Here is a 16,345-nt window from a genome sequence, read left to right on the forward strand (position 1 = left end):
GCAATGAGGCTGAAGCTGACCCTCTCCAGTCTCTCCCGGTGCTAAGTCTGTGAGACAGTGTAGTCTCCTGGGGTCCAACTGACACATGTTCAAATCTTTGCTCCACCTCTTACCAGCTGTGTCTTTCTAGCAAACAGATGGCCTATTTAGCTTTCTTCAACTTTGGTCTTCTCCTTTGTAAAATGGAGTTGGGCATACTTTTGTTGAGGCATTGTTGCGAGGTTCAAATAATGTATGGAAGTCACTCAGTCCTGCGGCAGCCCCTGGTAGACCCTCAGTCAAATCCTCTTTTTCTCAGTGACCCTTTGAAGCCTCCATTCCTACCTGGAGCTAGGCAGGTGCATTTGCAGCTCAGAAGCCAGCTCTGGCCCTGGGCCTTATGCTGTTAATGGTGGGGCTCTGTGCTGGAGATGCTCACCCATAACTGAGCACCACTGCGGTCAGTGTTCTCTGCAAGGGGGTTTTTAATCTCAGGTACTCCATGCCCTTTGAGCATCCATTTCATTCTTCACAGTATTCCTGTCGGTTAAGAAACAGAAAGGAAATCCCACTCTTTTACCCGCGCTCATAACCGGTCACAGCATCTCAGACCAGATTTACTTATGGCCTGCGTGTGTCGCGGCATGCTCGCCTCTCCTCCGGGTTTGCATCTGCAGGAAGATTCTGTCTTGCTGGAGCCACACGGATAGTCAGATGTGTGTCTGAATATTCTCGGAAGCATTTGCCAAAAGAATTTGAATTTTCTATTCAGGTACAAATTAGGTCTATTTTGAAAGTTCCATATTCTTTTCTGGCCCTGGTGCTCTTATCCCCAGTACCTGACTTGCATGTGATCAGATCATCCTGTTGACTGGAATTCTCAGACCACTCCCACATTCTGATGACAAGGCTCGGTGGCCGAGGGTGGTCAAAGGCAGGGAGAGGACCTGGGAGAGCAGGTGCCATTGGGATGGGGTCGGGGAGCATGAGGAGACGGGATGTCTGGAATTCTAGAGGACAGATTTCTTTCTTACGCCTGCTCTATGTTGTCTGTAAATGGGGTGTAAAAAAATGGAAGTAATATTACTTATTAAAAATAAAACCCAGAACTCTCTTTAGTTTTATCACAGGGGAACTTAGGCCAGAGAATTTCCAGGTAAGGAGGAATGACCAAAACAGCAGTCGTCAGATTTTGTGCCCCTGGATTTCACCTTCTCCTCGGGTGTGTCCTTTAAATCTCTGCCTTAAGGGTAAACATCAATCTTTTTACTGGTTCCCCTTAACTGACATTTTCAAAGAGAGCTTTACTAAATAGAGCATTAAGGGAAGAATGATAAAGGTACCGTGGCTGATACAACACAGAAGCGGTGAAACGTCTAAGTCTGAAGTTTCTGCCCTGCAGGTCAAAGAGCTAACTCCACAGTCCCTGTCCTGTCCCCCTTCCTCCTGCTTCATTCTGTAGGTGTCACAAGGACAGTGTCTTGTCCTGCCTCACACTATCCTCGATATTCTGACTCCTTCCGAGCCGAGGCCGAGGGACCCCTTTGCACTCTTGTCTGCTTGGGTGTGGGCTTCCTTAGTCAGACTTAGGGTTCATCCACACGTGACCGCAGGAGTCTGGTGAATGTCTGCTGTCTGTTGGTCTGTTGTCGCTTACATTGACATCCCCTCCTCTTCTTTACATCCAACATTTATTGAGCATCTACTATATGTTCTTGGGATAGAGAGGTGGAAAAAGTGCTGGCAATGTCTCTATCCCACAGCAGTTTGATGTGTTAGCCCCCTGTGAGGGAGTGTCTGTGATAGAAGTAAGCAGAAGGGGTATGGAAACTCAACATTTTTTGGTCCCCCAGGCCAGGGAGGACTGGTAAGTCTTTCCCTGCCCTGGTGATACCTTTGTCGTAAGGAGCATGCTTGCTCTAGCATCCTAGCAAGTATTGTTGGAGTTCTGCTTCCAGTATGGCTGAGAGAGCTTCTACAGGGGCCAACCCTCCCAAAGATAATCAAATATAAACACTGGGCAATGTTAAATAAGTAAATAAATAATCAAACAAATAACCAAGTACCTGAAGGCCCTGGAGAATGAAATCCAGCAAGCAGATTCTGGAGGAGAGCCGACTCTTAAAGATAGAAATAGTGTGGGGTGAGGGTCCCACTTTTTACAGCTTTTCACCTGAGTGAAGGCTGAAGTTGTTACCACATAGGAAGATAGAAAACCAATAGTCTTTCTTGCTTGAACCAGAGGGAAGAGGTCAGGGCAACTAACGCCACCAGAAAGTAAAGGTGCAGCAGTGGGGTGTGGCAGGGGGAACGGGGTGGGGGGCAGTGTCTGGAAAGGAGACAGCCAGAGTAGATGCTCCAAATTCTGTGTATAAATTCTTCCTGAATCTCTGAGTGACCCTGAACCATCGATGATCAGAGCAGACTGCAGATAGCCTTGCTAAGATAAAAGAACTGAATTGAAATCTAAACTGCAGCCTAAAAGACAGACTTTCTCGGTCTGAGTCTAACCAAGTCCACTGCCCGTTCAAACCAGCAAAGGAACAAAACACATCAGCACTCTTCAGAGAACTACAACGGAATCCAGAGTCTCTACACCACAACAGGATATAATTCAAAATTATCCAACATTCGGAGAAACAGGAAAATATGAGCTTTCTCAAGAGAGAAAACTCTAAGATGACCAGAGGTTAGAATCCACACTCAGACTTTAACATAACTGTTATAAAGATGCTCAGTGATGCAAAGAGAAACATACTCATAATAAATGAAAATATAGGAAATATCAGCAGAGAAATAGAAATCGTGAGAACCAAATGGAAATTCTAGAACTGAAAAATAAGATATCTGAAGTAAAAAATTCATTGATGGCTTAACCACAGAAAAGTGATAAAAGGAAGAGTCAGTGAGCTTGAAGACAGATCAAGAGAAGTCATACAAACTGAAAGAGAGCTGAAAGGTCCAGAAAGAAGAGCGGTGTCTCAAGATCATGTGGAACGACGTCAGTCGGTCTCCCATAGGTGCAGATGGAATAATAGAAAGAAAAAAGAGAAAAACTAAGGAAGAAGACGTGAAGAAATCATGGCTACAACTTCCCAATTTTGGTGAAAGGACTAAATTTATAGATTCAAGAAGCTCAGAAAACCCCAAGTAGGACAAATACATAGAAAAACATAGACAAACTGCTGAAAGCCAAAACCAATGAGAGAAGCCTTAAAAGCAGCAAAGAAGAATGACACGTTACAAACGGGAAGTGTGCTTTGAGTTGCCATTGACCTCCATCAGAAACAGTGGAGGCCGGAAGACCGTGGGACAGGGACTTGGACATGCCAAAAGGAGAGCAACCAAAACCAAACAAAAACCTCCCCACCTGGAATTTTATACCAGCCAAAGTCCCCTTCAAGAATGAAGGTGACCCAGCAATGACCCAGCCACGGCTGGAAGCCCCCTGGTCTCCCCTGTGGGAATGAGGGGGTGCCGAGGCCTCAACCCCACCCCTCCTCCTTCCACCTTCTTCCATCCCATTTCCTCCCCCCACTTCCCATTTCCCTTCTCCCCCTACCCCCAACTGCTCCGCAACAACATCATAGAATGTAGAAAAAAATAATGTTAATAAAGGAAAGAATGAAGATGATGGGCTGGCCGCCAAGGTTAAGGGTTCAGACCCTGTACTGGCCAGCCACCAAAAAAAAGAAATGAAAGTTACGTTTTGAAATTAAACAAAACAAAACAAAAACTAAGGTAATTCACTGCAATCAGATACTGTAAACAATGCTAAAGGAAGTTCTCAGGCGGAAGGAATTTGATATTAGGAATTCGATGTCCGTGAAAGAATAAAGAACATTAGAAATGGCAAATATCTGATTAAATATAAAAGGCTATTTTTTCCTTAGATTTTAAAAATGCATAGGAGTGTTCCTACCGAAAATCATAGCATCCTCCTGTGGGGTTTATAACATGCATAGTTGCAAAACACATGACAACTGTAGCATAAAGGATGGGGTAGGGGACCCGTGCACTTGCAGGGTTGCTACATTTTATGTGACATGGTACCATGTTAGCTCTACATGGGCTTAAAGTTAAGGATGTATGTAGTACTCCCTGAGAAGCCGCCGGAAGAGCGGTGCAAGGAGGCGTGGCAAGCAAGCGTTCCACGCAGAGGCGCTGGACGGCTGTCACGGGACGCTTCGCAGTAGCTGGGCTGGGAAAAGACTGAGTCCTCACTTCCATCACTGGGCACCCCCTCTGGGCACCATTCCTCATGGAGAGAGCCCAGGAATGACTCCATGAGACGCTACGGCCTCATGAGGAGGATCAGTCTACAGTCTAAGTGACCCCCAGCGGTGGCAGAAGTGACTATTGGGGGCATCAGAAAATGCCAGACCATCGTTCGTCACTCTTTGAGCAGCTTTCTTAGGGAAAAGCCTCCTAGAAAAGACCAAAGTAAATGATTTGAATGGTTAAACATTTTTAGATCTGTTTATAAATGTCGCAGCTTAGCCCTCCGTCGTATTGTAAATTGCCTCCAAGGGTTGTGATAAATCTAGTTGATTTGCTGCTGTGTTCATCTTAGAAAGGAGGGTGGTGCTAGGGGAGCCTCAAAAGAGGCCTTGCAGACAGTAATGTTTGTAGGATGCTCAGTGCCTTTTCTGAGAATTGTGTTTTCTGGTTTTATATCCCTTGTGGCTCTCCATGCCCATTGGGGATGGTGCACCCACAACCGATGGACGGGCTGCTTAGAGCACAGCGAATCTCCCTGCTGCTTCACAGCCCTCCAGGCTGGGAAACATTTGCCTACAGACACTTTCTTACTATCTGTTACATGTGTTCTTACGAAGGACTGAGCAGGAGGAATTTACGATGAATAATTCATGTGCAATTGTTTTCAAAATACAATGTTATTTTTCAAAGCAAGCGCCCAATCTATCCGCAGCAGGGGCCCACCACTGCCGTGGGTGCTTCTGCGTGGGCCAGAGCTTTCTATCTAAACACTCACGCCCTCCCATGTTGGGACAGGCTCCCCCGCAGAGCTGGGCCAGGTGCATGTGCAGGTGGCACAGTGCTGTCAGAACCCCCAGCCATACACCCTGCCCAAGTCCCCAGGGAGGCCCTTGGAATAGTCTTGGAATCCAGCACTGCTCACCTGTCCCCCAACCCCTGAGCCACACTGCAACACCAGCACACCTTCCCTCTCCGCCCGGCTTCCGGTCCTGCACCAAGCACACCTCTGCTTGTTTACTGCCGCCTCCACACACAAGCCACACCAAGGCTAGACCCAGCTGATTGGACCAGTGAAGACACAACGAGCCACTTGCATGTTCAGACAGTTTATTACTTACGTAGGTGCCAGCTCCCTGGGTCCTCTTCCTGTGCACCAAAAAGGACGCCCCCACAACAAGAGGAGCTGGTGACTGCACTGCAAGTTGTGGGTTACGCTGTTGCTGAGAGCCACATCTAGACCGCAGCTGAGCAGGTTATTAAGTCAGCAGCTCTAGTCCAACGGAGCTGGGGCGGAAAGCTCCGTGCTTTCTCAGAACCCAGGAGGGGAAGAGAAACAGCCTCTCACAGCCTCCAGGGGAGGTAGAGAGGCGAGTGCAAGGTGGTCTCACAGCAGACCCTTAGAAGCCTCCCACACTTTCATGTCCAGGGGATCACAGGAGCGTTTTTTCCCGCTGAGAATCTACCTTTGCCTGTGTCACCTGCTTGGACACGTCAGGGTTCCAGGGCTCCATGGGGACCTGCTGCCCTTCTTCCTGCTGTGTCGTTTCCGATCCGTGTCTACCTCCCTGTTCTGTGTCCAGACCCCAGCTCCCTTCCTGCAACAGTGGAATTCATCATAGTGGTTAATATAACAACTGGTTTTGAACCCTAGGTCTAGAGCGTGTCTCCTAAACTTCCTAGCCTCAGTTTCCACATCTTTAAAATGGGGTTAATAAGAGGACCTTTCTCAAGGCTTATGATAAGGATTAAAAGAGATTTATGTAGCAGCTGTAAGGAACTCAGCACAACACCAGGCACATACAGGCGAGAAGCACTGCTGCATGGTGGTGGGGACAACGAGGAGGACGGGACACTGTTTGTCCCCTGCCATCAGTCTCTTGCCCTGGACACAGCAAGCACAGCTGTCCTCCTGCGGGTCTTCCACTCTGTAACCTACCCTGGCCTCCTACGGCAGAACCATCTGACGTGTGTGACGAGTGCACACACCCCGCCTCCCGCACGCACGCACAGCCCACCCGCACACTCAGCTCTCCCAGAAGGCCTCTGTCCTCTGTCCCAGTGGGGGCAGTCATCCTGGACACCCTTGCCTCGAGACCCACAAACACATTGTCAACTGCGATTCTATATCCTCTTCTGGAAGAAAAGCTGCGTTTTCTCATTTAAACTGTGAATACTTTGAGAGCAGCAGGGCTGGTGTCTTCTGTCGCCCTGTCCCCCAGCCTCCCTTCCGGGGGTGGCTCACCTCCAGGCAGGTAGCTGTGTCCGGGCTGTTGACTGACTGTCCGGCCGACCCCTCTCTCCCAGGAAGGCATGTCCCAGCCTGGGGCAGCGTGTGTTCTCAGTCACCTCCCCTGCCCCCAGATGGGAACAGCGGGCTGTGTGTGTTGGAACTTTTAGCAGGAGGAGAAGAAAAGTGTGTCTGTGGATGCCTTCCCTGCTTTAAAAAAAGCAGTAGCTTTCGACTTAAATCATGGATCATAGTGAAACTTTAATGAAAATTTTAGTTTTCTCTCCTCAAACTGCCTTGCGTTCTTTTGTTGGTGTTTCCTTGGATGTATGTGAATGTGACTTGAAAGCCGCGCAGTGCCAGCACGTGGATCGGGGTGTCCCGGCGGCAGGCTTTGGGGGGAGGCCAGGCGCACTGGCTCCATTGTTCACTCGCTCACTCAACAAACACCTGCCTCATACTGGGGCCCAGGGACTCAGGAAAGCCGCCCCGCCCTTGGGCAGCCTGTGGGTGGGGACAGACAAGTAAGCAGCATGCTGGAGCCCAGGGGCCTGGTGCCCAGGCAGCTGCGGGGCAGCAGGGGCCCTGGGGACAAACTTACCTCTCTCCCCTCATCTCTCTCCCTGACAGGTACTGGAAGACAGCGGAATGCCCATGAGTGACGATCAGCGTGCTCTGCTGCCTACAAAAATAGGCTATAAGAAAGAAGGAATGAGTTATCCTGATTTTGCGACAGGATTCCAAGGTAGCTAATGGCCAAGTGCATGTGCGCCCCTGCCAGGAAGCGTCCTGGGTGGCCTTTCCTAGCAGCGCCCATTGAAGTAGTGGCGTAAGCGGAGATGTCGTAACCATGCGTGTGCTGGGACTGGATACAGACGTTTGTGTTTAATTTTATCTGACTGGGTTTTGGTGCTTTCTTTTCACTAAGTTACACAGAACCGTGACTGTGGGACGTTGCCTGAAAGAATCTTTTACAAACTAAGAGCACAAATCATCTGTAAATTTTACTCCAAAGCCTATTTCTTCAATCACACCTCATGTCCTTTAAGACTTTCCTTCTAAAATAGATGCTGGTTATCTGTAATGAATGATACTGTTCATAAGTTAGTTAAATATTATCCTCGCTGTTGACAGATAAGGACACAGAGATTCTAAAAAATTCAGTGATGTGCCGGAGGTCACCCAGCCACTGTCCTTCCCTGACCCCCAACAGGTGTTAGGAAGTCCGTCTTGTATCGTTTGGTCAAGGCAGGGTCAGGATGCCAGGCCTCTGCAGGCAGACAGGACACACACCCCATGGCGGGCACTGGCCTCAGCCCCTCTGAGCTGCCGGTGCCCCCCGCTCTCTACTCACCGATGCTGTTTTCTCTCACACACAGACATTTAGATGAATACACAAGCCCCCTAAAAAAGCTGCAAAAATCATGTAGCTGTATCGATGGAGCACTCTTCTCTTTTGCTGCAGGTAGCTGGCAGGCTGGCCGGGCACTACTGAGCAGTTGTGTGCAGGGTGCCATCCCCAGGCTGAGTCTGGAGGTGACTGAGCCAGCTAGTGGGACTCCCAGGAGAGCCTGGCCCATCATCACCAGGTCCCACCCTAAGGAGACTGGCCTCGCACTGTGAAAAAGGGGCAATGCAGGAAGCCACAGCATTTTAGAATTTCAGCACTTTCTCTAGGTATAGGTTTTGCCACTTTTGAAGGAAAATGAAAGGAAGGAAAAGGAATGCACATGTATTTTAGTGGGTGCTTCCAGTGGGACAGGTGCATTCATTCTTCAGTGTGGAAATTGGGGCCCATGATGAGGAGGTCACTTGCCCGAGGTCCCCGAGCCGGCGACTCTTTTGCAGAGCAGGAACTCGACATGGTGTCCGTCGCCTGCTCTCGGCTCCCGGCTGCCCCAGCCCTGTTCTCCCCGTCACTGTCCTGCTCTTCCTCTCCCTGGCCTGTCTCCTCCCTGCCCTCTGAGCAGCCTGGCTGTCCTCCATCAATCCCCCAATGCTGCCTCTGCTTCCCACAGGGCCCGGTGCTATGGGGGAGGCAGAGCAAGGCTCCGGGCCCTCAGCCAGGGGTCCAGGGTGGGAAGGCAGGGGATTAGACAGGTGGGGAGCTGCCATCTGCCAAGCAGTAGCAAACTTGAAGGAGGCCACTCACAGCCCCAGCTATGAGGTAGTGATGGGGACTAAGCCTGGCTCCAGACTAGACCAGAGGATGCCCGTGAGCACTAGATGCCCTGCCCACCACCCACCTCCTGCAGACCACACCCACAGGGAAGGTGCAGTTGCAACATGTGCAGAGAACCACGTGTAAAACCACGTCCCCCGGTGGGTGGCATGGCCATACAACAAGGCCACTGTCAGACCATCCCAGCCTGATGACAATGAATTGGTTTTTAAGTAGAGGGTACACCTCCTTTGTCAATCCGAGGGGGCAGTAAGTAGGCAGCCAGGCTCTGGACTCTGACGGGCCTGGGTTCAGCTGTGCTGTCCGTGAGCTCTGCCCCCCAGGGGAGCCAGGGGAGCCCTCTGAGCCTCCATCTCCTCCTGTGTGGAGTGGACGCAGTGAAGTGCTTCCTTGTGCATAAACACATGAGAAGCTACTTCCTAGGGTTGTTGGAATGACCAAGAAATACATGAAGGCCCCTTGCATGATGTCTCACAGATATGTGGTCAGGAAACATCTGGGGAATTAACAAATGTTGAATGGATCACACGTTGTCTTTAGAACATGATTATAGGAAACAAAAAAGAGGCAGGAATTCTCACCGTCTGCCTCTGGGCATTGGGAGATGAGTAAGAGGAAAGACAGAGACCAGGACACGATGACACGACGGGGCCCCAAGTGCCTTCGGTGTGTACCAGAGAGAAGAAAGCAAGTTCCTCTTGTGGTGATGGGAAAGTTTCTAAGAAATCCAAGGAGAAGAAGCCAAGCCATAAAGAAAGCGGGTGCTGTGTTCAGCTCCCAGGGGACGCTGTGACTGTGCAGTGTCTTGATAGGACCCGGGATGGGAGCAAGTGATGTGCTGAAGCGGAAGGAGGTGCGTGTGGCACTAATGGGGGTCTCCTGATTTACACAATCGTTTCAGATACTCAGATGAGTGGGCCCAAAGCGGCTCCCCCCGAGACGCCGATTCCTCCAAAAAGCCACTTGAACAGCCACTTTGTAACTGCTGAAGAATGCCTGAAACTCTTCCCCAAGAGATTGAAGGAGTCATTCCGGGTAAATTGTGGCTGTCTACCGCCTGCCCCTTGCTCCCAACCATGTAGGCCACACTGGGTGTGAGTCCTGCTGCCCAGTCACACCCTGTCACCGCAGGGGACGCAGAGCAGACTCAGCATTGATCAGAGAGAGGTGCATGCCCCTGGGCTGGGTGGGGGCCTGACTCTGAGACCCTTCCCCTCCCTGACAGTCTCTCTGATGACACTTTGCTAGGAGGAGGAGGAGACCCTCCCAACAAGAGGGGGAGGGGAGGGCAGGGCAGGGACATGCAGGGGGAGGGGGAGGGGGAGGCAGGGGAGGGGAGGGGAGGAAGGGACAAGGGCATGGTACAGTGAACTCAGGATTTAATCATCCATTCCATTCCACTCATTCACCCACCAAACAAGTATTGCACACTCACTGTATGCTAGATTTGATACTAAATGCTGGGGGTGAAAAATACGAGCTCTGCCCCAGGGAGCTCAGGGAGCCCTGTGCCGAGACACAGAGGGTAAACGGACAATTCCTATACATCGTGACTGGCTGTTGTAAAGGGAACTGAAGCGTGCTACAGGGGCACAGGGAACAGACCCCTTTATGGAGGACTTCCTGGAGGAGGCGGCCCCTGCACTGAATCTTAAGCCTTAAGTGTGTGCTGGCCACAAAAGGCGGGAGCAAGCCATAGACAGGGCAGCTCAAGCTAGGATGGTGGCAGATGGGGCACGGGCCCCGGGGAAGAGCATGTGGCTCACTGTGACAGAGGTCTGCTATGTGTGCGCAGGTCATAACAGACAAAATGGAAGAGGTAGGCGGCGGGCATTCAAATGTAGAGATGACCTAAACTCTTTTTGTGCTGAGAAGTAAAAGAAGGAGATTAAAGTGGGAAGGAAGGTCAGTTTAATAAGCCAAACCATGTGAGCATTAGCTACAAAATGGGAATGTGAGCACCAGGGAATTAGAATGTCCCCTAGCCCAGTGGGTGGAGGGACACATAAGCAGGCAGAGGAGAAGAGGTTGGCAAGATGCCTGGTGGCAGAGCTGGCCTCGGTGGTGGGGGAACAACCCAAATTTTCCTGTGCTCTGAAACGTCTTCCCCATTCTGATCACCAATTGTGGATTCATGTTGGTTACCAAGCTCCCGTTTTAAAATAGATAGGTTTATGGTGACTGTCTAGCCTGGGTTTTCCAGGATGGTTCTGACTTTGAACATTCTGTCCATTCATCAGACCACGCATCCTAATTTTTGGTTTGAAAAAATATGTTCATCATGTGTATACATGGAGGAGGATTCGTCCTCATTATTTAACCCAATCTAATGCCCAGCCAAGAAGAGCACTCCGGGAAGCATCGGAGCCCCGGCTCAGGCATGGAGGAGGCAGGGGCACTTAGGGGGTGACAGCCAAGTTCTCTGAAAAAGGAAAGCCGGCTGGGTGGGAGGCGATGGCCACCAGAGGGAGAGAGGGTGGAGGGAAAGCAGGAAACCACTGGGAGCAGACGTCCCCTCTGAGCAGTTAGCAGGGCCTTGGTGGCTGGGACGGCCCCGGGCACCTCCCCTGCTGCCCCTTGCTGGGTGCTGCCCCAGCTGGCTGAGCCTGGGGGCTGCCTCGCTGCACCTGGCTCATCCCAGCCAGACCCCTCTCTCGGGCCTCTCTCCCCTTCTCTTCCCCTCATCCACCTCTCACCTTCCGGGGTTGGGGCAGGGGGCAGTGTGGGGAAGCCCAGCTCCAGGCTGGCACCGTGGTTTTCCCATCCTTATTATCAGTGTAGCTTGGCTACAGCGAACATATGTCTTGTATTTTCTAAGATGATCTTCATTTTAAATAATTAAATAATGAATTGACTCAACAGACGTTCGCCGACACTCACTCCATCCTGCCAAAGAATTTATAACCTGGTGGGTGAAACAGAGAAGTGAACCCCTAATCGCCAGTTTTCGTGCGAGACAGACCAGGGTGCAGGGTACATCTGGGCTCCCTGGGACTTTGCTGGTGTCCTCACAGGTGTGCATAAGTACACAAAGCAGGTGTCTTGATTTCTGAACGGGAAGATTTAGCTGCTTTACTTAATTTATTGAGTTCCTATTCCTGAGAAATTCTTGAACTTCTCTCCTCATCAATAACAACAGCAGCAGCAGATTTGTGTTAGTTTCAAATACTCTTGTTGCTGATGGTGTTGTTCGCCCAGTCATTTTGGAACCAGGGAATCTACCCCAGCACGTGGTAGGCTTGCAGACCAGGGCAGAGTTGAGTCAGTCACACCTCGCACCCAGGCCAAGGACCATGAGCAGCTGAAGGAAATGAGGGAAAGTCTTTTCTCCCTGACTGTGGTGAAGAAAGAGGGACAGAGACCACCTTGGTGGACTGGGGACATGCCCTGGGGACAGAGCCACCACAGGGTCCTCTGCAGCCCCGCAGGCTCGCCTGGAAGCATGGCTGAAAAGGATCCTGTGTCACTAGCGTCCCTTTCAGCAGCCTCTCTGTTCCCGTTGTACAGCTGGGGAAACTGAGAGCCAGAGATGGGGAGACGCTTACCCAAAGCCACACATGTAGTAAATGTCATAGCTGGGAATTGAAATAACACCTTTGATTCCAAAGCCTATGCACTACCTGATAAAATTAGGAGTCTTCATTCTGCGAAGGTGAAGACTGCAATTTGGGGAACGATTGAGGGTTATGAACTTATGAAGATTATAAATATAGGGGCCAGTGGCATCTAGATTGTCCCTCTGGTCCAGCAGTTAAGGACGCATTACGGTGATCTCACACCTCTGAATGCGGTTATTTGCTTCACATCTTCCCTGCCAGACTGTGAGAACCTTGATGTCGGGGCCATATGTTGTTGTCACTATGTCCCTGTACCTAGCAGCTTGTCTGGCACATAGCAGATACCCAGGAACTATTTGTTGCCTCCTTCATACCCAACACTTCCATCCCCTAGATATTACTTCAGTCGTGCAGGGCGGCCTCTAAGCCACATGCTCCCACAAGTGCCAAGCCTGTTTCAGCATCTGCAAAGGGGCACCTCTGTGCCTCCAGGCAGCGAAGGCGTGGGTCCCCGGGACTCAGTGGGCACAGCTGGGTCTTTATAAGCCGTGAAAATGGTCCCGGCCTTGGCCTTCAGGTGGCACCTCGGTGTGAGATTCAGCACACAATGAGTTTTCCTGCAGACAGAGTGGCCAAACATTAGGAAAGTTAGATAAAAACAGTGAGAGCAAGATTTGTGTACATACCAGAAAGCCCCAGCACGTTCTCTTCCTTACTTCCGGTACCACAAACTGAGAGTGGAAGGCAAAGAAAAGCCAGCTTTTGTCCCTTTTCCTGAACTCTTTGCATTAAAAGAGGGAGCTGGAGAGCACAGTGTACAATTTCTTGGGAAAAGCAAGACCTGGCAGGGATATTCCCGGAGTCGCCACGTGCAAAAGCGGTAGTGGAGACTTGCTGGGCTGGCCTCCTCCCGGTGGAGGTGCGTCTGTCCCCGGGGCTGCGAGTGTCCCGGGGCCAGGAGGAAGCGCTTTGACGTGTGCGTTTTGTTTTTAGGACCCCTACTCTGCCTTCTTTAAAATAGACACTGACAGGGACGGCATAATCGACATGCATGATCTTCACAGATTGCTACAGCAGCTACTGCTCGACACCAGAGGCGAGGAGTTTGAGCGCTTCCTTGGCCTTCTTGGCTTGAGACTGAGCGTCACTTTAAATTTTCGGGAATTTCAAAATTTGTGTGAGAAGAGACCATTCAGAACAGATGACCCGCCTCAAAGACTCATTAGGTAAGAAGGCAGCAGGTTCAGCGTGTTCCATGCGCCGGCCAGCATGAGGTCCAGCGTTCCATGGCATCCGCAAAGGGACCAAAGAATGGAGCCTTCGTTGTCTTTTTCTTAGTTCAAGAAAAATCACACAAGAAACATGCATTCAGCGCAGAATGACCAGAAAATACAGCCACAGTCTCATGAGGTGTGAACTCACTTTTGTATGTTGCTGGTATCATTGCAGTTTTATTTCCGTGCACGTAAATACGTGCATATATTTAATCCGGAGTCAAATACTTGTTTTTGCTCAGCCTTTTAAAAACGAGGCTGTGGAGACCTTTGAGCACACGCTGTACCCTGTCTGAGGCTCAGCCTCTTCCCGGCCCACTGCACACCAGGCAGAGGCCTGTGCGTGAATCAGTTCAGGTAAATCCTTGTCCAGTGAACACATGGACCTTCTCCAGGAACTGATGCTCCTGACCTCCTCTTCTCCTCCGGAGGTTAATCTAGGTGATAGGTATGGATTTGGGGAACCACAGACCATCTTAGGGCGGTTGATGGGAACTGGGACGTTGTTGGCACAGACAGCCTTCCCATCAACTGCCATAAGATGGTCTGTGGTTCCCCAAATCCATACCTCAAGAGACACCGAGACCCCTTTTCAGCCTTTCCCCAGACAGCGCTCCCAGACTCCTGCGCACTCACTCACACAAGGAGGAGGATCTCAGGTTTGCCTTCTCTCAGCAAGAGGGACACTCCTGGAATAATGGGGCTGCCGTCTCACCAGTACCTGTCACAGGTGGCTCCCCACTGAGATCTGTTGAATGCCAACACGCGTGAATGAAGTAGCCTGTCAGCCCCTCTGTGACCAGTTATAATCTACTATTTTTGCAACGTCGTCATACACTATGATAATACAGAGGTGTGTTTCCTGACATGATGACATAGCATAATGCTAACATTCACTATGTCACTTTGCCCTGGAGGCATTCAGGACCCCCGGGGCTCCAGACAAATATCTCTTCTACCCAGCAAGGGCAGCTCCCCAGAGAGTGGAGCACCCAGAAGCCACAGCCACTGTGCAAGACTGCCACGACACTTGGCTAGGCTGCAGAAGGCCCTCTGATCTTGCGCTGTAATTCCCCACCCCCCACCCCCAATTCACAGGTTTTATTTTGCCTATACTAAAAAAAGAAAAGAAACAAGCAAGCAAGAAAATGACTATATAGTCTCTTCCTAAGTGAAATGAGCACATAACACATGAGTTGGACACCTGCTTCCAACTGCTCAGGTTCTGAGGAGCTTTAATATAAGACTTGATTGCTTAACATTAAAAACAAACAAAAAAATCCTTTCCAGAGAATTTTCCGGAGAGTGTATGCAGTGTGGACATTGAAAATTTCAACTACAAAGTGTAATCTTCCCCTTCCAATGACTCAACCTTATTATTTGTATTTATTCATTCATTCATCAAATGTTTACCAAGGTTTACTATATGCTAGATGTTGTCCCAGGACTGGGTGCTGCAAAGATGGATGAGACTCAGAAGCTCCTTTCAGGAGGCTCAAGGTTGGATGTGAGACAGGTACAAAAATGAAGAGTGACGTTGAGATAGGAGGATGACTGAAGTGCCACAGGAACACAGGGACAGGAAAGCCTAAGCCTCTTGAGGTGCTCAGGAAAAATAGGGACATTTGAGCCAGATCTTGAAGAATGAGCAGGAGTTTGTCAGGTGCAGGCTAGAAGAAAGGCCATTCAAGGCCAGGGAACAGAATTTGCAAAATCACAGAAGTGAGAGTGTTGAGCACATTTGGGAAACAGGGAGAGAGAGGATGGGTGTGCGGGGAGCGGCCTGCATGGTGGAGCCAGGTGGGAAGGTGGCCAGGAGGCCAGGAGGGCAGGCTGGGACAGAGTCTGAGTGCTCTTTGCCATAGGCAGGGGAGGCTTGTATGCTGTGGTGGGAGGGAGTCACATTGTGCTTTAAAAAGACCCTTCAGCAGCCCTAGAGTCGGGGGTGGATACAAAGGAGGGCATGCTGCAGCCCAGTGTGTCCCGGCTGGGCTTCCAAAGGGTCTGGTGGAAAGATAGCTCTGAGAGCGACACCCACGCCCTGCTTCAGAAAGCCCTCTGTGCCCAGGCCCTGTGCATGTGCTTCCTGGAGACGGGTCCTTTAATACCCCAAGAGCCCTGCAAGGAGGCGTTCCTATCTGACTGTACGGATGAAGGAATCAGGGCTGAGAGCAAAGGTAGGGACTTGTCCATGAGGACACAGGAGATGGGTGGTGGGGCACGGATTTGAGCCCAGGCTGCCTTTGGGGGGAGTGGAGCTCCTCTGCCTAGGGAGCTTGCTCGCCCTCTTCCCCCCGCCCCAGCCTCACTCTGTCCCCACAAGCAAATCTGACACCATCCCTTTCTAGAAGCCTTCCCGCCCTGTCTGTTGGGCTCCTCTGCCCTCCAGACCTTCACTTTCCACCTGCATCATCCAAACACAATATTTTTGAAAACAGAGTTTATGACTTTGTTGAAGAGAGGACTGCACCTTGTTTGCTTCATAACTGCAAAACATTTTTATTTTTAGATATATAAATAGCTGTTAGAATGACTGTCCAGTGGCTTGTTTCCTTTCGACATCACTTACTCCCTTTCTCCTTTCATCATTTTATTCACTCACAACCCACATTAAGTACATTTTGGTGCATGAACATCATAAAAGATGAAGACGACCATCATGTCCTTTTAGCAAAGTTAGATGGTCCATTACAAAATATTGCATGACCGAATCCTTCCTGTTGAAGGACTAACTGTTGAATGAAAATACCAAATTTCCTTTTTTGTCCTTGGAAATACATTATTCACTCATCAAGCGCTTGGGCTTGTGTCAGCATCATCGTTAGAATCTAGAGTGCTATTCTCTGTCTCTGTGCATTCATCTTCTGATTCATCTAATAATTATGAAGCATCTTCCTATCTACAT

General features: G+C 50.1%; 1 protein-coding gene across 1 annotated transcript in view; it reads left to right on the forward strand.

The window, feature by feature from the left end:
• Positions 1 to 16,345, forward strand: part of EFCAB6 (EF-hand calcium binding domain 6) — a 256,909-nt gene that overhangs the window by 145,831 nt on the left and 94,733 nt on the right. The window contains exons 16-18 of the mRNA XM_063076100.1: positions 7,058 to 7,172; positions 9,511 to 9,644; positions 13,160 to 13,392. Of these exons, the coding sequence (XP_062932170.1) occupies positions 7,058 to 7,172; positions 9,511 to 9,644; positions 13,160 to 13,392 (482 nt within the window). The remainder of the gene's footprint in view (positions 1 to 7,057; positions 7,173 to 9,510; positions 9,645 to 13,159; positions 13,393 to 16,345) is intronic.

The sequence above is a fragment of the Cynocephalus volans genome, chromosome 12, assembly GCF_027409185.1.
Source record: "Cynocephalus volans isolate mCynVol1 chromosome 12, mCynVol1.pri, whole genome shotgun sequence".
NCBI classification, from domain to species: domain Eukaryota; kingdom Metazoa; phylum Chordata; class Mammalia; order Dermoptera; family Cynocephalidae; genus Cynocephalus; species Cynocephalus volans.